At 50.1% G+C, this 27,031-nt stretch overlaps 10 protein-coding genes across 10 annotated transcripts; 5 read left to right on the top strand and 5 right to left on the bottom strand.

Moving 5' to 3' along the window:
* Positions 1–1,958: 1,958 nt before the first annotated feature.
* LAJ45_10509 (uncharacterized protein) lies at positions 1,959–2,379 on the bottom strand (the record flags this gene model as incomplete). The annotated part of the gene is made up of 4 exons (XM_046120034.1): positions 1,959–1,986; positions 2,055–2,158; positions 2,229–2,243; positions 2,317–2,379. The coding sequence occupies 4 exons, from the start codon at positions 2,377–2,379 to the stop codon at positions 1,959–1,961; spliced, it is 210 nt and encodes a 69-aa protein (XP_045966843.1).
* A 1,883-nt stretch (positions 2,380–4,262) lies between these two features.
* LAJ45_10508 (uncharacterized protein) lies at positions 4,263–4,929 on the top strand (the record flags this gene model as incomplete). Its single annotated transcript, XM_046120033.1, has 2 exons — positions 4,263–4,358; positions 4,444–4,929. 2 exons carry the CDS (start codon positions 4,263–4,265, stop codon positions 4,927–4,929), a joined length of 582 nt encoding a protein of 193 aa, XP_045966842.1.
* A 2,835-nt stretch (positions 4,930–7,764) lies between these two features.
* Positions 7,765–8,829, top strand: LAJ45_10507 (uncharacterized protein; the record flags this gene model as incomplete). The annotated part of the gene is made up of 1 exon (XM_046120032.1): positions 7,765–8,829. One exon carries the CDS (start codon positions 7,765–7,767, stop codon positions 8,827–8,829), a length of 1,065 nt encoding a protein of 354 aa, XP_045966841.1.
* A 1,854-nt stretch (positions 8,830–10,683) lies between these two features.
* LAJ45_10506 (uncharacterized protein) lies at positions 10,684–12,247 on the top strand (the record flags this gene model as incomplete). Its single annotated transcript, XM_046120031.1, has 2 exons — positions 10,684–11,958; positions 12,236–12,247. The coding sequence occupies 2 exons, from the start codon at positions 10,684–10,686 to the stop codon at positions 12,245–12,247; spliced, it is 1,287 nt and encodes a 428-aa protein (XP_045966840.1).
* Positions 12,248–12,517: 270 nt separating this feature from the next.
* LAJ45_10505 (uncharacterized protein) lies at positions 12,518–14,438 on the bottom strand (the record flags this gene model as incomplete). The annotated part of the gene is made up of 3 exons (XM_046120030.1): positions 12,518–13,103; positions 13,169–14,180; positions 14,237–14,438. 3 exons carry the CDS (start codon positions 14,436–14,438, stop codon positions 12,518–12,520), a joined length of 1,800 nt encoding a protein of 599 aa, XP_045966839.1.
* An 837-nt stretch (positions 14,439–15,275) lies between these two features.
* Positions 15,276–15,744, top strand: LAJ45_10504 (uncharacterized protein; the record flags this gene model as incomplete). Its single annotated transcript, XM_046120029.1, has 2 exons — positions 15,276–15,521; positions 15,703–15,744. The coding sequence occupies 2 exons, from the start codon at positions 15,276–15,278 to the stop codon at positions 15,742–15,744; spliced, it is 288 nt and encodes a 95-aa protein (XP_045966838.1).
* A 332-nt stretch (positions 15,745–16,076) lies between these two features.
* On the bottom strand, positions 16,077–16,895 carry LAJ45_10503 (uncharacterized protein; the record flags this gene model as incomplete). The annotated part of the gene is made up of 2 exons (XM_046120028.1): positions 16,077–16,148; positions 16,218–16,895. 2 exons carry the CDS (start codon positions 16,893–16,895, stop codon positions 16,077–16,079), a joined length of 750 nt encoding a protein of 249 aa, XP_045966837.1.
* A 218-nt stretch (positions 16,896–17,113) lies between these two features.
* Positions 17,114–18,714, bottom strand: LAJ45_10502 (uncharacterized protein; the record flags this gene model as incomplete). Its single annotated transcript, XM_046120027.1, has 6 exons — positions 17,114–17,174; positions 17,236–18,404; positions 18,455–18,456; positions 18,524–18,528; positions 18,601–18,636; positions 18,686–18,714. The coding sequence occupies 6 exons, from the start codon at positions 18,712–18,714 to the stop codon at positions 17,114–17,116; spliced, it is 1,302 nt and encodes a 433-aa protein (XP_045966836.1).
* Positions 18,715–20,601: 1,887 nt separating this feature from the next.
* Positions 20,602–21,789, top strand: LAJ45_10501 (uncharacterized protein; the record flags this gene model as incomplete). The annotated part of the gene is made up of 3 exons (XM_046120026.1): positions 20,602–21,140; positions 21,208–21,574; positions 21,634–21,789. The coding sequence occupies 3 exons, from the start codon at positions 20,602–20,604 to the stop codon at positions 21,787–21,789; spliced, it is 1,062 nt and encodes a 353-aa protein (XP_045966835.1).
* A 2,804-nt stretch (positions 21,790–24,593) lies between these two features.
* Positions 24,594–26,499, bottom strand: LAJ45_10500 (uncharacterized protein; the record flags this gene model as incomplete). Its single annotated transcript, XM_046120025.1, has 3 exons — positions 24,594–25,884; positions 25,986–26,093; positions 26,174–26,499. 3 exons carry the CDS (start codon positions 26,497–26,499, stop codon positions 24,594–24,596), a joined length of 1,725 nt encoding a protein of 574 aa, XP_045966834.1.
* Between the last annotated feature and the right edge of the window lie 532 nt (positions 26,500–27,031).

The raw sequence follows: 27,031 nt of genomic DNA, 5'->3' as shown, positions 1-27,031 counted from the left end.
GTCCCAGACAACCGCTAGAGTGCGGAAGTGCCAGTGACAGTGCCAGTTGTTGCATAACCATGGCAGTTAGCTGCAGGTCGTGGTACATGGTAGGACAGGTACCAGCCAAACCCGATCTGCTGATTCCTGATCCAGAAAGGAAAAACATCGACAAAAACCATTTCTCAACATTGACCTGTAAGTATGGTAGATCCTATCTATAAGAGCCCAACCCCACTCTTTTTGCCGCTAACCAAGGATTGAGTCTAACAAGGAAGCTAGATAGAGACCGGGGGCGAGCTTCGTCCGATTTTAATCGAGAAACCAGATTAGACAACACATAGAGGAACAAGGCTTATGAAAATGCCTTTGGCCACCTGTCCAGTTGAAACGCAGGACGGCCGAAAAACGAAACACAAGATTTGAGCTTGGGCCCGGAAGGTGTCTGGCTTCCTCTAGCTGCTGCCACCCGGGCCGCGATATATAGGCCGATTTTCTCTGAGGCAATCGAGGAACCTAAAATAATCGAATTCCCCTTCCAACCCCTTCCATACCAACCACGGCCGCCCTTACTGGCGGTTAAGCGGTATCGCTTCACGGGATGCCCAGACACCTCCTATAAGCTAGCCGCCTAGCACATACAGTACATGATTGAGCTGTCTCTCAAAAGTCAGGAGTGCCTAAGCAAATCTTTTTTAATCTTTTCTGCGGCCGTGGCCTTACAATAGTCAGCGCCACACATAATAGAAAAAAATCAAAAGCGGGGTAAATCATTCTCTTGAGGTTACAGCTGTGGTTGCAGAATATATCGGACCTTTCACAGCATAAATCACAAGATTAAATTGCAAAATATCTTCTACGGGGATTAAGTGATGTGCCGTGGTTACCCATCCATTGCTTGGACAACCTCGAGCATTAAATGGATTAACCGAAGGTTTCACTGTGTGCTATGGACATAAGCCATCACTCGTCTGTTTATCTAAAGTTGGGCCCAGATGGCCATTTCCACTCAGAACACCGATAGGGAGGGCCGCAGGGCAAAAATTTGCTCGCCGAATTAACTCGGACCCGCGTTCCAAAATCTTAATAAGGTGTTTAAACCTCCTAGACTATATCATCTGTTCTGGAAGTTGTTTTGTATCCTTTGTACAAATCACTTACGTACATAAATCCGCATGATGTGTTTCCGCCACTATCTATTGCGCAGGTTATGGTTATTAATCATGTCAACGTGATCGTTGGTTGCGTGGGAGTTTCGTCCGGGTTATCGAGTGATCTCTCATGAAACACATGGTTCCTTTGTGATAGGTTCAAATGCACGTAATTTGCCGACTTCTTTTTACTTATTTTTGCACAAGCGCATAAGCTATTTCTACTTCAGGGGCTTTACAGGACCTAAGAACGGGAATAGTTAAACATTACAAGCGAACAGACATGAATGCACGTACCCCGGCTTTCTTTAAAATTATACTTTTCAGCTCCAGATACGAATCCGAGTACATGAAGGAGGTGGAGAGCCATCATGTATGTTAACTAAATCGTATGTATCTATGCAAGCGTATAAGGAAATCTGCACCTATTGTTAGTCGAAGAAACCTCCTATGCAACAATGAGACCGAACAGGCCATGGCTGAGCCCGCCCTCCTTTATCAGGGGTTCATCAATTGCGAACTCACTCGGCCCGAGTTCAAAGATCAATAGCTTTTTCACATATGTCCTCCTTATCAGATAGGGTGTCGGTTCCTGACATCAGAGAGTAAGCCTCTTCCAGAAAATGTTAGCCGCGTCGCTTGCTGCAGGGGACGTTGCTCTGGGAAGGGCCTGGATTCGCTGTATGTCTCAACCGTACATCCGGACGATCTATGAAACATCTCTTTTTGCCTTGGCCCCCACATTGTGGGCCATCACTTAGTTTCCGTGAATCATTTTTCGGAATATTTTTCTAGGATCTTGCTCTACTGCTCACTACAGTAGTATTATCAATAAAGAGGCTCGATCATTGCAATTCTATACTGGACACTAGTTCGTCATTATTGGAAAAAGCAAACGGAATGTCGCTTTCCTTGCTTTCTTACCCCTTTATAATATGTAGAGTGACTCTACATAATATCCTTCCATCGAGGATCAATGTCGCCATTGCATCACATATGCGATCTGGAGAGCTGATGAGATATGTGACCTGCGCATGCTTATTAGCGACATATATATAGGCAAAAAAGCTCGATCATGAGAGTTATTATCATACTCACCTGTTTAATGAATATCTGCGCGGAAGCTCAAAGGATGTTCCTGAGTTGAAACAAGAGGACCATCGCGGGGAGATTAGATTTCTCGCACGAGAGGTTCTGTTATAACCTTAATCACGCTCAAACATGCTGTCCTTGCGGCCACGTACTTCATGCTTAAGAAACCTTTAGCGGTTAGCTCAGGGATAGCGTTTTAACGAAACCAATGATTGCTGATCATTGCATCGCCATTCCATCAATTAGGCCCGTGTTCTTGGAGCGAACTAGTTGAGGCATGTCCGCGTTGCAGAAGAGAAAGAAGGAGGAGCAGGAGCCCAGAAATTATACTGCATTAGTGATTTTCATACAATAAGTGCCTCATAGATAAGATATACGGGTTCTATTATAGAGGTGACCTTATATTATGACAAATGGCATGCTCTGAATGGGTCTTCGATATAGACTCGTAATGATTACAACCATATATCATATTCAACTTTTTGCTTACATCTCTAGACTAATATATTATTATCACAGGACAGAAGCTTAAGTCATTGCAAATTGTAGCTGGTTCTTTAAAATTCCTTGTATAATTTAGAATTCGAAGCGTTATATACAATTTATGACTAAGAATTGGAAATTATATATACTTGATCGAATGCGTAGATTGAATATACCAGCCTTGCACATGTCGGAGATCACAATTATGTAATTTTACGTTGCCAACGATTTAAGACAAATTTCTATATATCCCTGAGCTTCCATGTACGTGGCTTTTTTTATTTTTTTTGGTAGTCTCGTGGCCTTAAACATAGGATATCACTCGCATTACGCGCTTTTTTTCTTTACTATTGTTGGCAATATAATACACGATTTCAACTACATACATGTATGTAGGTTATTTCCTTTATTCTTATAGTGAACGTAAGCCATAGAATATAATACTTCTTGTTCGATGTTTTGAAATGGACCCGGTTCATGAAACTAGGAGCCAGTAATGGCCTAGTGTAGTACGTAGTCCACGAACTATCTCATGCAGAATCGCGCCCTACTTCGAGATACCTACATGTAGCTTAAAAGAGACACAAAGTATCTACATGTAGTCTCCGTAGGCTTTAGCTAGTAGCGAAATCACTCTAGTTCTTGATAGTGGAGGGAAAACCAGCTCCACCAAGCCCGCATTAGAATATAACTACAGAGCTAATTAACCTACAATTCTGTTACCTGGTTGATTGAGGGAAAGCTCAGCAGCCCTCGGGGGCTTTCAGGAGCCCCTACAGCGTTCCCTATGAGCCTGTACAGGGATACATGCTCGCCCCATCTCATTCAATAGCGGTGATCGCTTAGGCTCGTCCCGCCGCCCCCTATGACCCCAGGCCCAAACCTATGCGAGTGATATCCTATGAAGAGGCCGAGTGCATCCTCTGCAAGCATCCTTGACTTCTCAACGCTGGCCACCCGAAAGATATACACACCTCCTATCAGTCCCTCGAATAAACCCAGAGGCAAATAGGGGACTGCAACCCCCGTGAGTAGCAGGGTAGGGGGGCAAAAAAAAAGAGGAGTGAGTGCTCGAGAGAGCGAAAGACTGGACGGAGAAAGGGGGGGGGGGGGGCGGTGTAATGTATGGACCCTTTTTGGCCCCTCGGACAGCGCCCAGAGACAGATAAGAGTCGTACTTCCTCCTTACAGAGGAAGCAACAGCGGGGACGAGAACAGGGGTAAGAAAAGCGGAGGAGGAGCGGGGAACGTGGGGATATATAGGCCCCCCTCAGCCCCTAAAACGGAACTTAAAAACCAATAGGGGCCATACTCCCTCATTTAGAGGGGAGGCAGCGGGAGGGGCCCTCTAGGCCTCTTGGACAGCGCCAAGAGACCAATAGAGGCCGAACTTCCTCGGCAAGGCCGGAGGAAACAGGAGCGGGGGCGGGGCTGGGGCGGGACGGGGCAAGAAACGAGGGATATGTAGGCCCCTCTCGGTCCCTCGGACAGCGGGACAGCGCCTAGGGACAGATAGTGGCCTCATTTCCTCCTTTCGGAGGAGGCAACGGCGGGGAAATGGGGCGGGGGAGCTTCGGGGGAGGAGGCGGGGGGCTCTACGGCCCCTCTTTGCCCCTCAGGCAGAACCCAGGGGCCACTGGGGTCGTCCTCCCCGTGCGGGGATGGAGCCACAGCGAGGGAACAGCCAATTCTACGGCCCCCCGCACCGGAGGGCCACAGCAGAGGAGGGGTGGTCTAGGACCCTATTGGCCCCCCGCCTGAGCGGCCAACAGAGCCACGCCGCCCGCGTGGGAAGGGCCACCACGAGGAGAAGGAATATGGCCTCTGGGGTTCTGCCCCAGAGGTCAACAGAGCTCCCGTTGCCCCTCCTCGGAGGGTAACAAAGGGCCTGAGGGTCGTGATCCCTGGAACAAAGCCCAGGGACCAGCCGACAGAAGCCCTGCTACCCCTCCGCGGGGGCAACAGCAGGCCCGAAGAAGTCAGTCTCTGGGACCTGCCCCAAAGACCAACAGAATTTGTGTTAGCCCCCCTCACGGAGGGGCAAACACAGGCCGGGGAAGGTGGCCCCTGCGGTCAGGCCCAGGGGCCGCCAGAAGCTGCACCACTCTGCTCCTGGGCCAGCCCAGGAGCCGAGGGAAGTTGTACTTCCTCCGCACGGAGGAAGCACAAAAAGGGGCTGGGGGAGGCGGGAGGGAGGGCCGCTCGGGAGGCGGCAATTCCATAGCCCATCCCCCCATAGCCTCATTAATATTTGTGGAAGAAGAAAAAGGAAGAGGGGAAGGTAGAAAAGGTCGGGTTTTATAGCAGCCCAGCTGGTGCCAAGAATCAATTTTCGCCGACATGTAGACGCCTTTTAGGGTAGCTACTCTTTATGCTGTAATTCCGGTTGTCTCGCGAGTGATGGACTATGATGGAGACAGCCGTCTTCTTCGGTAATAGGAATCGAATCTACCAGGTTAGGAAGTCACTCAAAATCTCAATAAATTATAAAAGGGCCCTTCAATGAATGTGATACGTAAATTAGCGTCATCTGAAGAAAAGAGCCTTTGGAATTTTCGCGATGAACCTAGCTCCAGATTGGAACCCTAACCTTTGAGATAGTACTCTGGAGGCTGGCACCTTAATGAAGCCTGCCTGTCCTCCAGATGTACACTCTAAGAACCATATAATCCCTAGCGGGCTGCGTTCGACACAGACCGATTCCAAGCATCCGATATAGTGCTTACTGTTTCCGAAGAGCTGTGCACGTGCTATTATATGGTTAACAGTGGCAATACTAAATTGAAAACTGAAGAGCCAGACTAACATCCCATAAGTACATGGAGTATTAAGCGAATCAAAATGAACCTTACATAGAAGCCGTCTAGCCAATCTAACAAGCAGTGTGATCTAGTGGAGAACGTTATCACCACTCTCTTTCGTCGCGGCTGGTCCTGTATTTTGTTTCCCTCGTCTATTTTCCTTCCTGGGAGACAGCGGATAAGGGGATCAGGTGGGTTTATCTCTGATCAGTATATAGAGAGCTCAGAGTCTGGAGGGTGATAAAGAATGTTAGTTGATTACGCCCGAAAATACACGAGGCCGGCACCACACTGGGGTTCAGAAGCCACCTTGCACATGTTACGTATCCTAGACCCACCTCACCTTTCTTCTCACCGCCCTTTCTCCCCCCCCCCCCCCCCCATCCTTATCATATCTACAATCAAACCAATCATGCGCCTAAATGCCAATGCATCGGTGCGTGTAATTAATGTCCTATCATTTACCTACTGAACCACATGGTTACATACCAAAAAAGGGTATGGATTCGCTACGTTATTCCCCTTATTGCGCTAGTAATGCAGCAAGAATACGGCATTACTACGGTATTCTTTTTGTAATGCCGGTTTAATTCCATATTTCTCGCTAAATCCCGTAGCCATACAGTACTGATTTCACCCCGTTTTTTCGTACTGTAGTATATGCACCAGCCTTTACATGGCGTGCAGAACGTTTTGGATGAAAAGAACACTCTCCCAGCATCGTGAGCTATGGTTAACACTCCAGCAGACACATGGGAACATACAAAAGAGAACAAGTCTTTATGCGAGGAGGTAGTCAGTGGCGCAAGAAAGTGTTTGAAAGTGGTGGCCCGTAAAGTTCGTGGCTTATAGGTACGTCCGAGGTGAACACGATCGGTTTACACCGGAGATTCTTCTAAGGACTCCTTTCAAACTCCTCGCCGCCAAAATCCATCGAGATTATATTCACTTACTGACTGAGGTGATCTGTAGCTCGAACCGCATCGATTGATTTAAAAGTCTAAAGATACCACCGAGCGAGTGATGCCTTATGATTTCCAAGCCGAAGATGAAGCGCCTCTAGGGAGAAAATTCAGTAGATACACCAGCGTATACCGTATTGAAAGCAAGGCCGAGGAGAAGGAAAGGGATGCGGTAGGTATGGGAGAGCTATAGGGCTCGGTAATCGGGGTTTAGTAGCGTGAGATCGACGCGTTCTAGGTCTACACATGTAGGATTTAAGCGTACCATGTGTTTGGCCCTTTGCCTCATTACCCCCTTACCGTAAGCAAATCTTTTCATTTATCTTCAGTACCCCAGATCCCAAGTTTTACACGATGCCCCATGTTGGCGGTTGAATTAACGGCTACTAATCAAATCATAGGCTATCACTCGGTCTTGTCACACCTTTTTCTTAGGGATTTCGCCGCCAAAAGACAACCAGCCCGATGTAATTATTGTCCTGTGGATGGGGTAGACCTTGAGAAGTTGATACAGGTACTAGGGCTACTTTATTGCTCTGACTGTCTGTATGAGGGATCCCTGTAGGTGTTTGGGGCAGGGGGCTTAAGTCTGTTTAATTTTAGTTATCGCGGAGTCTTGATGGAAGACTGACAGGGTGAGTGCGCCTTGATTACTAACGAGAATTCTACTCTGAGTAATTGATGAGCATTACCCCAGGATTGGCGCATGTCGGGTTTATAATTGCCGGTTACAGAGGAGGAAGCTTAGCTTACTGATAGGCCGATAGGGGTATTGGGAAGTGATAATAGATGCCCCAAAAGGTGCGTTATAAACAACAAGTAGTACCTAAGTACGTAATAAGGGCAAGGCTTACAAGTATTTTGGTACATGTAGTTACTAAAAAGATTCCCGACTTCAATGATCTCAATATAAAGGATCACCGAGGATATGTACTTTTAGCTGCACAGCCCACTTGAGTTCGGAATTCGGATAGAATAGTAGGCTGCGTGACCCACCCTGTCTGTCTATCCACTGGGATAAAAACAGCAGCTACCCCACGCATGGAGGACCAATAATTTAACCCCCATGATGGTCCTTAACTTTGGTAGAAGTGTCAATCATGCATGCCGGTATTCCCCCAGGGGTAACTATGTGGTCATTTATACGTGGATGTGGATGATCAACTGTCTGCGCCTTCTGAAATAGTAGCTCATATATAACCACAATAACAGTGGGCTAAATGCCTATAAAGAAGCCCCAAGCCCCCCATTATCAATTCCTCATCCAGAACCAGATTCTGAAAACTCACCTCAATAATGTCGACTATTAAATCCTTTTTCACACTTCTCCTTCTCCCCCTCCTCCTTTTCACCACCCTTACCCACGCCGTCTCTCCCTCCCTCGATGGCGCCGCCGTTTCCATGGGCAGCGGAACCTACCCCCGAGCCACCCGCCTCAGCGACAACTCCCTCCTAGGAGTCACCACCACCTTCTCCTCCGGCACCAACATCATCACAATCGTCCGCAGCACCGACGACGGCCTCAGCTGGACCCCCCACGGCGAGGTGACCCGCGGCGTCGGCGACATCGACAACGGCTTCCTCCTGCAGCTCCCCGACGGCCGCATCCTCTGCGCCTTCAGGAACCACTCCAAGGACGGCGACGCATACACCATCTACCGCATCACCGTCTGCGTGTCCAGCGACAACGGCGCGACCTGGACATACCTCAGCACCCCCGAGACCGGCTCGCCGCCCAACGGCCTCTGGGAGCCGTTCATGCGCATCGGCAACGACGGCCGCATCCAGTTGTACTACTCGCGCGAGCTCGCCGCAGACGACCAGGACAACCTCGTGCGCTTCTCGTCCGACGGCGGCGCGAACTGGAGCGCGTCGAGCGTCATCTCCGGCTCGGGCATCACCTCGCGCGACGGAATGGTGGGCGTTGCAAAGTACAATGACGGTGCGGATAGGCTCATTGCTGTGTTTGAGACCAACGAGGGCGGCGTGGCGGGGTCGTTCAGGATCAAGTCTGTTGCGTCGTCGGATGATGGTGCGACCTGGGGGAACAGACAGACGGTGTTTGAGGCCTCGGGGACAAATAACAACGCTGGGGCGCCGCAGGTGGCGAATGTGGGAGGGAGCTTGGTGGTGAGCTTTATGACGGATGAGGATACAGGGCTGCATCAGTGGGTGAGTGGGGCGTCGGCGAAGATTGTGGCGTCGACGGCGATATCGTCGGGGAGCGTGACGTGGGGGAATAAGTTGACTGTGGGCGGCGTGCAGTCGAATTGGCCGGGGATGTTGACGATTGATGATAGACATGTGATGGTGATGTATGATAATGGGGGGGCGAAGAGCCAGAGAGTCTTGCTGCAGTAGATGGTGGTGGTGGTGGGGGTTGTATGTAGATTATGAGCTCGAATAGAATATGATGCTAGTGTTATGTGTATTGCAAAAGTAGAATTGCGGGCATGCTTGAATTAACCACAACAGCAAGAGAATATTGGATTAATTATTGACGGTCATCCCCAAATATATAAATAAATCGAACGTGCTCTGATCCAAGACTCCCGTGAATGTGCAGTGGCCGAGGGCTAGGGGTGCTTTAAACCTTTGCCTTCTCAATCATTGGCACAGCTACACGTTGTGTTAAAACCCGCTGCAACGGTAACTACATGTAAGCGGTTAAGGATATACAATGTATGTTAGATTAGGGGCGCTGTATATATAAGTCACCGATTAACCCAAACCATCATTTCTTCCATCCTCTAATCATCAGCCGAGAGACCGAACCCGATCATCACCAGCCTGAAAATATTTGCGTGGAGACGCCCTTAGCTCTTGATTTATCCCGGATATATCCAGAGATCCAAAATTTCAAAATGAGGCTAGAAGCAGCTAGAGCTGACAAGGTGGTCGTAAGCTCTTGCTAGTGCGGAATGCCTATATATGGGCCCTACTTAGAAGAGGCCCCTCATCCCTGACCCCCTAATTGAGTGTCGCTAAGTACTCCTCCGCAAGCTGGAGGGCAGGATGGCAGTGAGCAGAATGCCTGACGGGGGAAGAGTAACGGCGGCCGCTAACAGACAAGCAACGTTGATGGGGGGGGGGGGGGGGGGGGACATGCACTGTCCCGCTAGCGGTCTGCTGTTGGGGTGTAGGTACATGTGTTCCATGATCGGTCCGAGGTATGGGGTAGACAATGCCAGCAAGGCGGGAACTGTTGTTTTTACAGTCTTTTCTATCGATATGTTTTGGTTAGTTATAAAAGAGCCTAGGCTGTTCCTTCTTCTCTCGTTACCTTTTTTTTTTTTTTAATTTAATCACACAATCCGAGTTCGATTCTCTTCCGTCTCCTATAAATTCACAACCTAATCAACATAAACAGGAAAGTAACACCACATGAATCTTAACGACATAATACGTTAGGGCCCACGAGAACGGAGTACATACATGTATGTCTACTGGAGCCATGTTAGCTACACAGTTTTGGGCGCGCCAGGGTCGGTCGGTCGGTCGGTCCTAGTTCCCCTGGTATCAATGCTCCATCCAACGTTTGCGTAATGCTTATACCCGGCGCCGGGTTTGGGGATGTGGACTGAGGATTTGGTGTTGTCGGGTCTGCGGGGTTCTTGGTTGGGGGGTTTTTTTTTTTTTTTTACTCACCCGTTCTTTCTCTATTCTGGGCGTCTATCGCGTCTAGGGTTACGGCATGGGCATTAGGTCTGAGCCCGTCTATTCTTCAATTGATCAAAACTTTGATGGCTACGAGATGGGACGAGTGTACGGGATGAGATGAATTACACCCAGGAGTGCAGCCACCACCACGCTTGGCACACACACACACACACACACCACGCCGAGTGATACAGCATGACTCACTCACTCCCTCCAGTACCTCCAACCGAGTGATATCCATGACGCAGCACACCCGTCTCCACCTCCGTCTCCTCTCCCATTTCTTTCTTCCTCCCCTCACTCACTCCCCCACAAACAAACAACCAAAAACCCACAGACCCCCCACCCCCCCCCATTCCCAGCCCTCCGCAGCACACGCGTACACCACCTCCCACCACCCCGACCCACCCTGCACAACTTTTTCCCACCCACCCATTAATTCTTTCCTCACATCCTCCTCCCTCCCTCCCTCACCCCCGATCGGCCGACCACCCGCACGCGTCGCCCCTCCGCCCCTCCGCCAACTCCACGACCCCGTAACCCCCCCCCCAGCAAATGTCAACAACAGTCGCAGTGCACGTGCCGGCGTGGAAGAAGATTGGCTTGAAGCTCAAGAAGGCGGGCGATGAGCCGGAGGTGACGGCGGTGAAGGACGCCGTGCCGGAGGTGAAGGCGCACGACGACGGCGACGACAGCGAGGACAAGAAGGAGCGCAAGCGGAAGAAGAAGGAGCGCAAGGAGAAGGAGAAGAGGGAGAAGGCCGAGTCGGCGTCGGGGGACAAACCAGCGGCAGCGGGGGACCAGGCGGAGGAGGGAGCAAAGGAAAAGAAGAAAAAGAAAGGCAAAAAATCAAAGTCGTCAACCAGCATCCCCGAGTCCACCACTCCCTCAACCACCACTCCCTCAACCCCCACCCCCGCCGCTCCCTCCACTCCCACCCCCACAACCACCACCACCACCACCGACCCCAAATCTCTCCTCCTCCGGCACCCACGCGCGCCCCCCACATCGCGCAAATCCGTCACCTTCACCTCCGACACCAAAGCCACCGACGGCGACTCCATCAAGACGCTCTACCAGAACCACGACCCCTTTGCGCACTACGACTCGTACCAGCAGCACCTCGCAAACTACCCTTCCTCCTCCTCCTCCGCCGCCAACGAGTTACCCGCGGGCTTCGACGACGCCGTCGAGCCAAAGAAGGGCGCAGAGATACAGTACAAGTTCGGCTCTACGGGCAAGAGGAAGAAGTTTACGGATGATGACGAGGTGGATGCTACTGCTTCTGCTGGGGGGTCCGGGTCCGGGGGCGGGGGTGTGAAGGATGCCACTCCGGCGACCACCACCACCACCACCACCACCAAGCAAAAGAAAGAGTCTACCGGGAAAGCAAGCGACAAAAAAGACGACGCCCCCACACCCAAAAAGCGCAAACCCAACCCTCCCAAACCCTCCACCGCACCCACCGCCAACACCGCCCCCTACCTCCACTACCTCACCGCCCACCACCTGCACCGCGCAACCTGGAAGTTCGAAAAGTCCAAGCAAAACTGGATCCTGCGGCACGCCTTCGACAGCGCGCAGATCCCGGGCACGCACGACGCCGCGCTGCGCGGATACATTGCCAGCGTGCAGGGCGCGGCGGCGCGCGACCGGCTGCTCGAGGCGGCGAACGAGGTGGTCAAGCGCGGGAGCGACACGATTAGTCGTGATGGCGAGAAGGTGGATGTGGTCAGTCAGCGGGAGGGCGTGGGGAGGGCGAGGCTTGTGTTGGCGGCGTTGGGGCATGGGGAGGATGATGATGAGGAGGAAGAGGGGGGGAGGAGAGTGGTAGTAGTGATAGTAGTGATAGTGATAGTAGTAGTGAGAGCGATAGTAGTGAGGGTAAGGAGTGAAAAATTTCATGGGTATGGGTTATGGGCTTCTTTCTTCTTCTTCTTCTGCTTATTCTTGTTTTTTTGTGATTTCTTTATTTTACTCCTTTTTTTCTTCTTTTTTTTTTTTTCATTGGGCATGTTGCATACTTCATGATATGTGGGAGAAGAGAGAGAGGGTTGAGTTGTACTTACTGCTGCTGCTACTGCTGCTACTGCTATTGCTGCGGCAGCTGGTCCTTTGATGACGGGTTTATGGACCTGCTCTGGGGGGTTTATTGTTCTTCAGACACTGTACTTACTGCTGCTTCTGCTGCTGCTGCTCATAGTTATAGCGAGAGATTCCAGCAGAGAGATATATGGCCAGGCTAATTGACAGACACACACACACACACGAACTATCCAGATAGTAAATAGCAAGAGAAATCCAGACCAAATAAAGAAAAGAGAATAATAATAAGCAGTAGTGAAGAAAGAGAAAAAATTGAAAAATACAAGTGTTGTACATGACCCGGTCACAGCCACCCCACCTTCCTCATCCGCACCCGCCTCACCTCCACGCCCGTCATCCCCGAGCCCTCACCCGTGCCCACACGTACAAGCCCATCCTCACCACCACCACCACCACCACCACCACCACCACGACTGGTAGCCCAATCATCAACACCAGTCATCCCCCTCCGATGGCACTCCATCCTCAACTCGCTGTCCACCACCGTGCCCTCCTGTCTCGTCTTTGCCTTACTCACCGTAATCGGCGTCCCCAAGAACTCGGCCACATTAATCTCCGTCACCGCCGTGCTCGGACAATACTCCATCTCCTTCAGCGCCGGCCAGACCTCCGCCCGCCGCATGATCTTGAGCAGCATCTTGTTGTGCGACCAGCCCGGGCAGAAAAACACCAGTCTCTGCAGCTTCGTGCCGGGCGGGAATGCCGCCTGCCACGGCGCGAGACCAACGATGGACGGATCGTCCTTGTTGAGCATGATGGTGCCGGGGTCGGGCCTGTAGCGCAGTGATATGCTCAGGCTCTGGAGATCGGGCATGAGGACCAGTGTCCGGGGGAGCCATTTCTCCATGACGTGTGAGTAGTGGCCCTCGCTGGATATTGAAAAGCTCCGTAGCTTCGACCCGCCCCCTCCGTGTCCGCCTTCAGCCACACCCACAGCTCTGTCAGCTCCTGCCGGAGCGTGCCTGCCCATTCTCCAATGTCAATCTCCACGCTCAGCTCCGTCAGCCTCCCCTTTGGTACGCATCGCAGCACCCGCAGCGTCGAGCTCTTCAGCGACAGTGATTCCAGCGCCCCAAGGCACGCAATCGCCTTCTCGCCCTCCTTCTCCGCATCCCCGCTCTCCTCTGCCGTCGCACGGGGGTAATAGAACTGGCAGATCTCCAGCCGCCGCAGCGCCTGCCAGCCCATATGGAATCTCCGAAAGGCCGGCACCCGAATGTCCATACAACTGGATACCCACGACCACTCCACCCACGCTCCATGCGCCGCCAGCACCTTCCACAACCTCCTCTGCTGTGTCAACGCCCGCGTCTGCCGCCCGCGATACAGCGTCCCACGCGACACAAAGTTCAGCGCATCCTGCTTCAGCGACTCCATGTACGGGTCCAGAGGCGCAAAAAACACACACGGGTCCCCAACGATCCTCACCAGCCCCGAGCATAACGATATCAATTTTGTCCACAGCGGTAGGTTCTGGTAGTCCCGCGATATGCGGTGGTGCATGTCGATCTCCAGCACTCGGAACATACCCGCCAGCTGCGGGCGTGCCGTGAGTGTCCGGAGAAGCGGCTTGAAGTAGCGCTGGGAGAGGTATGTGGTGCGGCGCGCCCACCAGTATTTCCCGTCGCCCCATGCGATGCCGCGGTTGTGGTACTCGCATACGTCGTCGAGAGAGAGCTTGAGCGTTGAGTAGAGCAGCTCCGTGGCGGGGCCGTTCCAGGAGCGGGAGGCCAGTGCGATGTTGTAGAGATTCTTAAGATAGCAAATAGAGCAGTAGGTGCGGTGCATTGGGTCGCTGGGCAAGCGCTGTTCGTCGAGCGCTTTAATATACGACAGAACCTGGTACGTGATCTCCGGCGGCAGGTGGAACGCGGTTCCGTCACCATCATGAGCATCATTACTGGCACCGCGGGCGTGCGAGCGGGTCAAGGCTGAGAGGATTAATTCTGTTTGGTGTGAGAACTTGCACGCTCTCACGACGTTAGGATGCAGGGGCACTCACTTCTACGAGTAGGGGCAGGAGCGGGAGGGTGTACTCTGAAATATCTCACGACATCTGAGTCGAATCTAGCAGAGCGGGTACTGGTCTCAAGCTGAAGGGGCACAAAGGCTCCACGATTGAGGATGCGCTTCTCGCGCGGGATTTCATGGTAGTGCTCGAGATCAGGGGAAAGCTCTTGGTCGCTGTGTGATATAGGGGACATCGTGCTGATAGTGGAACGTAGGCTGTTGACGATCCGGATGCTTACACTCATGCTATCCACACATCACCACCCGCTGTGAGGAGAGCGGGGAGGGTTACATATATATGGCTCACTACTTAGCCAATGAGCCAGAGGATAACAAAGCTCATAGTCATATTGCTTTTCGGCATTTCGTGAGCACCGAGTGGACGCCTTCTTAGCCCGACCCAGTCGTCATAATATGCCCAAGGTTCCAATAATGGTTACACCGTGAAACCAACATATCTTCGGGGGCGGTGATCAAAATGACTTCGCTTGGGCTTAAATAGGCTTGCATAATAATATGATACAGCCTGCCTGAAGGTGACGCCGCTCTCACGTGACTGTGGCGGTGATGGCCGAGTGAGAGATTGTGATTACAAAGTTCTATGATCCTGGTAAGTTGACTGAAGATGCAGTGTCTAGAGATGAAATACCTTATACTACCATGAGAATATTATGGTGTTTCAGCTACGTATGGTGACGAACAAATCGACTATTCTGCCAAACGGTATGTGCAAAGATGTTAGCTAATTACACTAATCCGCTTATATAAGTACAAACAGGAATAGACCAAGTACCGCACTGATTCTATCCCGCCGCCACGAGATAGAGAAGTATTCTTTACAGAGGACTCCTGCTGTGAAACCATCACGATATGCATCCTTCCCCAAACGGTCAAAGTCCCGCTATAGAAGCCCGCTGTTAACTTGCTGCTGCTGTTATTTGTAGGATGGTATCACTGTTGACTCAAGATGACAATACAATACGAAAGGGCGTAGAATGTGGAAAGAGGATCCTCCTATATATATAGAGGCCATGAGTATAGCTGTCAGACCACGTCAGCGGGACCTTAATGACAAGAAATCTGTCCTCGACGCGGTTGTGGCCAATCAGGTCGGAACAGGGCCTGAAGACTCGATCATAACGGTAATAACATCCACACGGCCTGTTTCTTACAGAATGAAGCGGTGGCCCCGGGCGGTATTCAGCGGGGATGAGATAAGGATGTTCTGGAGGCGCTGCCACCAGGAAGCCATTGGTGGATCAGACCAGACATGGAATGTATAATCACCCTTTCTTTTGGGCTTTGGTTGCTGTTTAAACGTTTTTTATGCATGATATTATATTATCATGGTGCCTTTGAGACAGCTGGGCCTAATGTCTTTCGCCTTGGGGTTCACAGACCATCACTCGATATAGCATGCTATTACTTTTCGTGTCTGACTTTCGTCTCTACATCTAGCTAATGCACTATACTTATCCCTCACCACAAAGCTTTATCTAACGGTTTATCTAACGGCTTTTTATAATTCGCTTCTTGAATAGATTTACAAAAGTAAGGTCTGGTTCAATTCCTTTTGGGTAAGAGCTATCTTCTCGCCTAAATCCACCCAATTCACACGCTCCAGCTTCACAAACATGCAGTAACCCCTAGAAACTCGTAAGGTCTCATAGAAAGCGCAAAACGGAGGACGTAAACTAAGATGGAATAAAGAGGTGAAGAGAGACCGCTAACACAACAAATGGATGAAAAACAATGTTTCTTCCAGGACACATCAATTTCGTGCAACATAAACTACCATCATCATAAATCGTCAATTACCCAGTTGCCTCAGTTTAATTGGGTGATATAGCTCTCGTCTCGACCGTCGCCTGTTTCGAATCTGATGATACTTCGGCCGTCCCATCCTATACATTATTGTGTTAGTGGATCATATATAAGTTGAAAAGGCTGGAGGTGGGGGACTAGGGACTTACATCAGATCTTTCTGCAGGTCCACTAGCAATCGCTTGATTGCCCGTGCCACTGTATGAGAATACACGTTCGTCCGTCTTAAGCTGGTACTTTACTGGCCCTACGAGGCTGAGATGATTCCTTCTTGACTCGCCAGTACCAGTTTGTATCACCTTGGGGGCGATGAACAGATACGGATGACGAGACTCTGGGACAACCGTGCCAGTCTTCCCGCCCCAGCCAACCTCAGTGATCTCGGAATATTTATCGTCTTGAAACATACTTATTCCTGAGTACCTCGCTCTTGCTGCTGGCTTCTCTGGTTGCTCTGGCTTCCCCTGCACCTCTTTTGCGTCCAGGATGTACGGGATGTGCTCTAATCTTCCATGCCAATCATCCCGATCACCGCACTTCTCTTCATCCAACATCCTGTACAATTGTACGGCTTGGAGGCCTGTTGCTCGCAAAGTAAACCGGGAGATTTTACCGCTGTTACTGTTGGTGAATCTGGTGCATCTCGTTGCGAGTAGGAGTATATAGAGGGAAGCATAGATGACTGGTACGCTGATCAGAACCCTGAGCGAGAGCGCTTTGACTTTGGTGCTAAAGACTACAAACTTTTCGACGCCCTCTTTCGGTTTGCCGGTGGCAGGGTCGAGAGCAGAATTAAAAATTCCGATATCGGGAGAAAATTGTGTCATGACGGTATCTCGTAAAACGTCTTGTGTCGCAATATATGATGCTAGGACTAAGCGTTCGAGATCTGCAGCGTATGAACCTGCTTTTGCGTCAAGTAATCCGTACGAGCTACTTGCTGACATCACTAGAATCGAGGATCCAAGCGAAGAACCGATATCAAATATCATAGGTGTGGTGAAACGGTGCCGAAAGAGCTCGTCTGTAATTGTTTTTGGAACATCTAGGCCAAGCTGATCCAGGTCGAAAAGATTGACCTCTTTTCCTTTGTAAGACCAAGTATCCTGGTGCCAGCAAGAGAGAGGTGGGCGCCCCGTGGATATAAAGTGTGGTGGAAACCCATACTCGACATCAATTTCCGGCGACGGCTCCGTAAGGTACCATGGATCGGATGATTTGGTGTGGCTATACCGGCCGACAGTGTCTGGGAGAATATAATATCTTAGCCTTGCTCCGTTTGGGTTGTTGTATATTTCAGCTATATCGGAATCACCGGCCAATCTAGGCATAATCATTTTTCCGCCAACGTTTGCGTCCGAAAATGTATTTAAAGTATAATTTGTACCATATATAGTATAGAGGTCGCGGTAAACCTCAGTGTCCGTCCCTTTGTATGCCTCATTATCAAAACTGCAGCCCCCTTCGGTTTTCAGCATGAAGTTGCGAGCATCTTTGAGTTGTAACCCAAAGTCCACGCCGGTTACGTTGAATTGATATGAGGTAACTTGGTCCTCAGAGATAGAGAATGTCACCCTCTCACGTAGTTGGTTTTTCGCATACTCAACAACTCCCACGGCTCTTTGAGCTGATGGCGCCCTGACCCGTTCAGCCACCCATTGTTGCTCGATATTGTTGAGATCAGGTATTGCAAAAAAAACACTTTGGGGATTCGCTGGGGCCACATTGCCAAGTTCAAGATTGGCTGGAACGACGACACCGGCAAAGATTCCGCCAACTACCAGTAAAAATGCAACTACTACCATGGCAACGTCGAACAACCCTGCCCGCTTATCGAATTTGAAAACAACCGTAGCATGTTTTATGAGTAACACCATGGCAGTATATGGATCGCTCGAGTTCCAGATCGCTACCAAAGCGATATACCTGTTGGCCTTTCGTCGGCGGACATTGAGCAATTCCGCGTTGATACTCTCAATTCCATGATCTTGGTCCAGGGCCGACGAGTCGCGCTTTTCCCCGGAGGCAGAGTTTGTGTGGTAGTAGTCGTCAAAATCTTTGTTCTTTCTGGCTATTATCGGGCCCTTATTTCTCGATAGTACTTGACCTATAGTCCTCCTATCTTCTGTTGGATAAAACACAAGAGCGAAGTAGGTAGCGAATTGCCAGAGGGATCCAAAAATTGCAGTTATGAGAAGTGCGTAGCCGGAAGCTATGTAGAAGGACTCGCGATCGGTAACTCCTACGCCACGGAAACCACCATCATTAGAGGGCATCAAGAAAAGCGTGTGCAGTATGTATGCATTGTCAAGTGGGTCTGAAAAAAGCTCAGCGCCCTGAGGTTTTGAGGATATCTGCATCTTAGCGCAAGATATGTGTACCGTACCCCTAAAATATCAGATCATTAGGAACAGAGAAGTTAGAGTTTAAGTTGGGGGCTTCCATTTCAACTTACCTAAGCTAATGTTGCGAACGTGGTTTGACAAGCTTTAGGTTAAGAGGGAAAGGCCAGACCGTGGACCTTTTGAATACAGGATTCTGGCCCAAGAAGGGGTTTGAAATTCGTGCCTAAGCTGCCAGTTAAATCTATTTTCCCTCTCATGCTGGTGGTACACACGGCGTGATCAGATAATCTGCACCCCTCATCTAAGCAGAGGCCTTTTCCACCAGTACCTCAATTACCTATTCTAGAAATAGCATCTAAGCCAGCGCGCACACATGTCTATGTAGCCATTCAGCCATCCAGCCATCCAGCCATCGGATGGAGATTATTGGATCGTCTGTGAAACGAGGAAGAAAAAATAATATGGAACTTTTAAGACACCTGCGCGTGTGAGGTGTAGCTTAATGGCTTCTGCAGCGGGCGATTGTATTACGTGACTTTATCTTCAAGATCGTAATAACACACGTTCTCCGAATTAATAAAAACACCTTTCTCAATATTTTCAACTCTAAAAGATCCAGTTAAAGCAGTTCCATAGGGTAAAATAAAAAACATATCAATACAGAAATATTGGGTCTAGTATATCGTAAAAAGCCAGATGCGAGAAGCTTATGTTACAAGTGACAGGCGAGCATATAGTACCGTCGATATAAATGCAACATTCTGTGATTGAAGTATGCATACATTTCCTGTATCGTGTATCAATGATTTTATCTTCTGAGATCTTGAACCGTGCTTATTGGTGACGTTTTACTACATGTAGGCATAACTTGATACACGGACCGCACTCTATGGCACAAAGATTCATCAGTAAACAACTTGAATTCGTTAACTTCGGTACACAGTGATCCCCAGGACTGGCCCGACTAGTGAATTCTCTTCATTCTTGGCTGAGACTCTATCACCAACATATGCGACTCTACCTGAGCACATACTCTGCGCATGCCAGGATCTCAGACCAATAATTAAGAACAAGGCTGTGAGATTCTGCAAGGTTTAACCAGATCCGGTTAGTGCGTATATATGCACTCGAGATGTCTTACATGCTGGCTGAGGTTGTACAACAGATGCAAGCCTTGTGAGGTGAGTAGAAAATAAGAGGGCGGATATAGTTTTGAAACAATTCGGTGTTTACCCTCTTGGATTTGATGCTCACTAGAATCATAGGAGATGTATTTCCCATCTGACGCCCTGTCCCTAGTCCAACTGTTGATTGGTCAATAAAAAGAATACAAATCTCCTATGGCCAATTCTACGCTACCAATAGTCTGCGTGAGATTTTAGATAGAGTATCTACATGTGTGTGGGTAGAATACGCATTTTTTTGTATATTAGCCTACTAGACCCTTGTACTCTAGTTGATATAACCTATATAACTCTAACCAAGTGATCGCATATATCCAGTAGCTAGCAGGCCGGCGATCTGCTCGCGGCAGGCATGAAGAACCTGAACATAAAATGCGCTAGCAGGGGTCAAAGTGGTTGTTACCAGAAAAACGATGTTCATGCCTACCGCGAGTACTCTATCTAGTTATTCGATAGGACTAATTGTATGTACCTACTCTAATTTTTCGACACGTCACTTGCAAAATTATCCCCTCAAAAATCCTTTTGGCATATCCCCGGTGTAGCGTATGTACATGTACTCGGGGCAGGTAAGAAGAACCTGAAAATGACTTTTGATGGTAACAACCTCTGATTCGCGGCTGGCGAAAAGCTACACCAAATTGAGCACCTGTTTGCAGCTTGCATTTTCAGGTCCTTATTGCCTGCCCCGAGTATGTACTTTGACCGGCATGAGCAGGATGAGACAAACACACCCATGCGTAGTGTGATAGCTTATTCTAGTCTCGCCCGCAATTGAATGACTTGAATCATTGCCAAGGGGGTAATCCGAGTACCTAGTGATCTCGAGGCTGAAGTACATGAAGGCAGAGTTCCCGTTAATAAATTCCACGAGACGCCCCCCCCCCCCCCCTCCCTTATCCCAGTTACTATAGCTAGCGTCCAGCGTAGTACTCCAGCATCAATATCTTTCTCTCCTCTCTACGCAAATTAATATTTGGCCGTCATAATTAATTGCAAGGAACATGTTCAAGTCACTGTCCCTCTTTACTCTTCTCCTCGCCAGTGCTTCCTCGGTCACCAGTACTGATGCTGAGGCGCCTAAATATCTTGATATCAAGGCCGTCTGCAAACAAACCCCGAAGCTGGGCCTCTTTGGTCAACTCCTCGAAGAAAGACCAGACATCTATGCCGCATACGTTGATTTAGAGGACAAGACCTTCTACTTGCCCTCTGACGATGCCCTTAACGCATACTACGCGGCTACAGGCAACATTTTCCGCCGAGCTGTAGACGATGTTGCTAAGGCCTCATATCAGTACGTGAACGGCCAGGTTGACCTCAACGCGGCGAGGGAGAAAAAGCGGCTTGCTCAAAAGTCGGGCGACAACAAAAACACGGTGGTGATAAGTAACAATGCATCCAGAAGGAAAAGGCAGCTGCAGCTTGGAAACGACACCGTTACAACGGCAGGAATCACGGTTTCGACAGGGTTGGGGACGAAATCGGAGATTCTGTTTGGGGATATTCAGTGCACTCAGGGCCTCATCCAGGTTGTTGATACGTAAGTTTGCATATTTTCACTTTGCTGCTCAATTGTGGCTTTTATAATATGCTAAACTGTGTTTTAGACTTTTTGAGATTCCTGTACCAATAATCGAGACGCTCGATTGCACCGACGGTTCCGAATTTCTAAGTGCACTTAAAGATACCGATCTCGCAGACACATACAATGAGATGGGGAACGTCACCTTCTTTATGCCTCAGGATGGGTCATTCGAAGCCAACTCCACCATGGACTGCGCATCTGTTCAACGACACGTAGTTGAAAACCAAGCTCTCTATACTCCTGACCTCAAGGATGGCGATGTCATCGAGTCTGCATCAGGCGAGAACCTTTATGTAAATATTTTGGATGATGAATTCTACATGAACTGTGTCCGCGTTATCAAGTCAGACAACATCGTCAGTAACGGTGTGATTCATACGCTTGAAAAGGTAAATACTTACTCTCTCCCCTCTTGCCATAACGTTTTTCTGACTTGATATGAATTTAGGTCATTGAACCCATGTCTGCCCCCCCGTCTTGCTGGGCAAAAAACACAACAGTTGTACCACCACCAGTGAAGTTCACCGGTTCCGCATCAACGAACCAAGTCGGCAGCATGCTGGCTATTGTTGGTTCTCTAACCGCCTTATTCTTTGCTCTCTAGTTTTGTTTAGCTCTACTAGATTTGCATTTCCTTTATGAATATCGACGTTGGTTATGAATGATGCAGCAGTAATGATATTAATTATAATGTTTCTGTACCTATGGATGTATTGTATATAGTGCCCAGACACGTTCTCGGGCAGAGTCGACAATTCCAAACCGTGTTGTGCCTTCACCGCCAGTAGTAGTAGTCTAGTGTAACATATCCCTGCCCCCAACAACCGCACCCAATGGTGTTAAAATAAGAATTTCAAACTGGACCAACACCGCCGATCACCTTCCCACCCCAGCCCACCGCTCGCTTCCCGCACCCTTTTCGCAAGCACATCCGAGAGACTTGTGTTACCCGCGTCTGGCTGCTCGCTTAAGATAAACTCTTGAGGATCACCCCAATAGTAAATATTGCCGAGGGGGGCGGGGGGAGTCTATCCTCCCGTCCAGGAAAAAGAAAGTAAATGATGGGGTGTGGATTCCGAATGCCGAATTTGTCCCCGAGAGCTACAAGCACATCCCTACTCTAGAGTACTGCAAGCCAGTGAAAGGGTTCAGTTCCAGCCCACGATTTAGGGTATGTACTAGGTACTCCAGCGGGTCGGTATGTGGACCCGTAAAATAGAGTAGCGGGGTGTGGACGCCATGTCGCTCCTGGGCCGTGGGGTAGATATTAGCCTCGTACCCAGCCCGTTACTTGCAGCAAGCTGCCACAGTACTCTACGTCCTCTGGAAGCATGGAAGTAGACGGGTTGGGGACGAGCCTAGGTAGATATCAGATTTGCTTTTATCTATACTATCAGTTGATAGCTAGAGCCAGAGCTAACTATCCTCACGACCACCGACATCGCCAAAAGGAACTATCGAATAGGCACCATACTCTTACACCCGGCTGTGAATTCGCCATTAACGCTTTTCCAACCCACCTCCCATTGAAAACTCCCATTGAAACCCCCATTTCAATGTTCAATTGTAGGATTGAATTAATGTACAGGATTCGATGGTTGCCGTAGTTTGTGACAATATATAGCTGTCGGCTCTCCTTTTTTTTTTTTTTTTTCTTCTTTTTTTTTTTTTAAATCATGTAGTTTTATTGCTTCTAGGTACAAAACTCTGCATGCAGTCATAGACTATGGCATAAAAGCACCTTTCCCTGACCTGTTGAACAGAAAACACGGCCCCAGATAAACGTAAACATAGGGAAAAGTTGGAACGCTGACGATAGAATACTCGAAATACAAAGGAGAAATGAAAAACACTGGCGGCCCATATGAGGGTACCCTTTATATATATAAAAAAATACTCGGCCTATCAGGAGCCCGGTTCGCAGACTACTTTTTTTTTTTTTAGTATGTGTAGTTTTAAGGGTGAAATGCTCCTTAGTACTTTTTTTTCTAATTTTTCGGTGTGTGTTATCTACCCTTATAGAGAGCTAGAGCGGCCTTTGAGTTGATCGAAATTGGAACCCTTCGCCTGGCCCTCAAAAAATGTTTTAACAAGATTGAATCAAGGTGCACTATCAAAAATTTAAAAACCGAAAATTCCCAAAAATTAAAAGTGAACTTTCTACTCTACCAAATTTAAACCTAACCCTAAAACATCTATACGGGTAATATAACTGCTCTCTCTATATATATATATATATATATAGCTATAAGGGTACGTACGACCTAACTCGCGATATTTCCGTATCTTTATACCTAGGGAGATCTGAGTCGACTGTACTACTAAAGCGCACAATTAGACGATCATGCAACCTGCCTATTGACCTAGAATTATATAGAGTACTCAGTGTTTTCCGTACCATATAAAGTACAAGTTCACTTAATTGGCATTATGGGATGTATAGTTCTCGTTCAAAAACCATGGGACAACGCAACCGCGAGTTGCTACGGGGCTTGTCCCAGGATTTTTGACATGGCGTTATACCTAGAGTACATATTGTGTCCCAATACATGTACCTACATGCGCATGCGCATGCTCATCTCCAGGCACTCTACTCTACTCTACTCTAGCAAGTCGGAGCCGAAGATCTAGATACATACCCTTCACATCGTGGCCGAGAGTGAATCCCGAAGCATCGCAGCATACAGGCCGCCGTTGGACAAAACCAAAACACACTTCCCCCCCCCCCCCTACCCAACTAGTGCTAAAGACACGGCCGGGGCCGCAAATAAGCAACCAAAAGATCTAAACTCTCCGGCGCACCCACTGCCAGATCGGCCACCCAGCCATCCCCGTTTTTCCCACGTGCAAGTTTAGAGTAGGTTATGCATGAGCTTTTCGATCTTGCAGCTAGCTTGTCGTTAGAAACGAGATCGAGATCTCTATAATGATATACGCCAAACCAAAGCACACCCAAGTCCAAAACACTCAATTCAACAAAAGGTATTCCATTTCATAGCTAGGACCATGGCCATATATTCCAAACCCCTAGCGCATCATACAACTGCAGCCCTAGCCTACAGCTATGCTATGTTTAACATGTACCAAAAGAAATGAAATGCGAAAATGCGAAAAAAAAAAAGTGCAAAAAAAAAAAAAGAACCAAACACCACATGCATGAAGTAGCTAGTTAATGGGTATCCCATTATACTCACGATATACCCACATGACAAAAAGAAAGAACCATAAAGCAAAACGTAAAACGAAAGACCCATAAAAAAATTAAAGAAAAGAAAATTAAAGAAAAGAAAATTAAAGAAAAGAAAAGAAAGGAAAAGAAAGGAAAAGCGAAAGTAATAATAATAATAATCCAAACCGCTCCCAGCCAAAAAAAATACAAGCCATAAAAAAACCACACGCTTATAATTACTATACACTAGTGTCCCTCCCCTTCCCCTTCCTATCCACCCTCGCCGCACTCCCCACATACTTCCCCCCTCCCCCGCCCCGTTCGTAAACGTCCCCGCCCCCTGCTCCTCCTCCTCCTCCTCCTCCTCCTCCCCTCCTCCCCCTCCTCCTCCTCCTCCCCCTCCCCCTCCTCTCCATCTCTCTCCCCCTCCCCCCCAACCACCCCTTCACCCCCACAACATCACTCCAATACTCCAACCTCCTCACCTCCTCCTCCGCCGCCGCCACCGCCGCCGCCAACGCCCTCACCCTCCTCTCCCTCCTCTCCCTCGTCCCCCTCACCGGCTCATCCGGAACCCCCTCCTCCTTAATCGGCACCGCCACCGGCGGCACACTCTCCTCCACCGGCGACGGCGGCAACAACAAATTCTGCGACGACGCCGAAATCTCCGACAACGGCGTCGTCGGCTCCCCCTCCCCCACCACCACCGGCGGCAACGGCGCCTCCGGCACCCCCTCCTCCACGGGCGTCTCCGGCGCCTCCACACCCCTCTCCGCCTCCTCCCCCGCGCGCACCAACAGCGCCAGCAACCGCCTGCGCGACGCCTGAAAGATCATCAACCGCATCACATCCGGCACACGTCCCGCCAAATACTCCACCTCCTCTCCCGCCTCCTCCAAAAAGTTCCTCACAGCATCGACCTTCTCGCGGTCGAGCCGCGACGCGCGCAGCACGTTCATCAGCGTCGGTATGTCCTTTATGCCCTCGTGCTGCGCCTGCTCCGAGTCTTCGCGGCCGTCGCCGTCCTCGTCTTTCCAGTCCCAGCCCTCGCCGGCCATGACGTTTCGTTTTTTCTTTGTGGTTGTGCCGTTTGTGAGGGTGGTGCTGCCGGTGATGGTTGTTGTGGCGTGGTGGCGGCTGTGCGAGTGGATCGTGAAGTAGTCCGGATTGAGGCCGTGGCCGCGCTCACGGCTGGTGTTGCGGCTGCTGCACTCGCTGCCGTTGGGGGTGTGGAGCTTGATGCGCTTGCGCAGCCAGCGGCGGCGGCGCACGAATGAGTGGAACCAGATGTGTGTGCCGTGCCATGAGAAGGCGGGGCTGAAGGAGAAGGAGTAGGTCCACCCCTCTTCGTCGACGTCGGTGGTCATGTCGACGTACCAGGTCTTCCATGCCCAGGCCCATGACGGGTCCGGGACTTGTGCGTTGACGATGGAGACGGCCGAGTCGTGGTGGTGCTTGTTCTGCCAGGGGCCGGGGTCGAAGTTGAGGAGGCCCTTGGCGGAGAATAGGGGGATGCCGCAGACAAACATTCTGCAACACAAGAGGTCAGTCAATTCCCCCCTTCTCTGATCTGGTTTCCTTCTGGGAATTGGAATTGGATATATATCGGGGGAATGGGAGGGGGCTCCTACCCGCGCTGGTTCTCATAAAGAATATCAATCTCGGCCACCTCCTTCTCCTCCCTCCCATCCTTCCTCCTCCCCGTCCTCCTTTCTTCCCCATCCCCATCCACCCTCGGCCTATTCCCACCCGTATCACTCCTCATCCTCCCCCTCTCTCCCTCCTCCCCCCCACTCCCACTCCCCGCGCCCACAACAACCTCCTCATCCCCGCCCACACGCTCCACCACCCCGCAGCCCGCGGATCCGGCGACTCGCCGCTCGCGACAGACAGGTGCTCGTCGCTGGGGAACGGGTCCACGCTCCATCGTTTATACTTGCGGTGAGCGATTGCCTTTCGCAGCGTCTCGCGGCGGCCGCCGGGGGCCTTTGACGACGAGGCCGAGGGCAGGTTCTCGTCTGATGCAGTGGGCGAGGGCGAGGGCGAGGGGGCCGTGGGGAGTGTGTTTGTGTTGTCGAAGAGGGTGATACGGCTGGGGGTGGGGGTCGTGCTGAGGGAGGCATTGGCGGACGGCGCGGTGGCCATTGGTTGGTTGGTTGGTTTTGTTGCTGCTGCTGCTGCTGGGTAGGTTGTAGGTGGGTAGGTTGTAGGTGGGTAGGTTGTAGGTGGGTGGGTTGTAGGTGGGTGGGTTATTGGGTGGGTGTAGACGCGGTGTGTGGTGGGTGATGTGTGGAGAGCGGGCTGGGTAAATTGGCTGGTTAGGTGCGTGGTGGTTGGTAAGGGGCTGCTGGGCTGGATGACATGGAGCGAGATCTGGGATCGATGGGACGGATGGATGCACGATAGATTAAAGACCGAGCAGGCAGGCAGGCAGGCAGGCAGGCAGGCAGGCAGGCAGAGAAGTAGGCAGAGCAGGTGTGTATGTATGTAGATAGAATGTACTGTATGTGTGTATGTGTGTAAGAGAAAGTGAAGTGCGAGAATTAAGAGAAGAGAGGCCGGGGCCGGGGGTGCGAGAGAGAAGAACCTGGACAGATTAGATTCTTGGTGTTTCATCACGGAGAGTTAAGTACTCCATGTACGGTGAGCGAGCGAGAGTGAGCACCCACACAGATCT

The sequence above is a fragment of the Morchella importuna genome, assembly GCF_003444635.1.
Source record: "Morchella importuna strain M04M26 chromosome Unknown Morimp01GS046, whole genome shotgun sequence".
NCBI classification, from domain to species: Eukaryota; Fungi; Ascomycota; class Pezizomycetes; order Pezizales; family Morchellaceae; genus Morchella; species Morchella importuna.
This window is presented reverse-complemented; position numbering and strand designations above follow the sequence as displayed.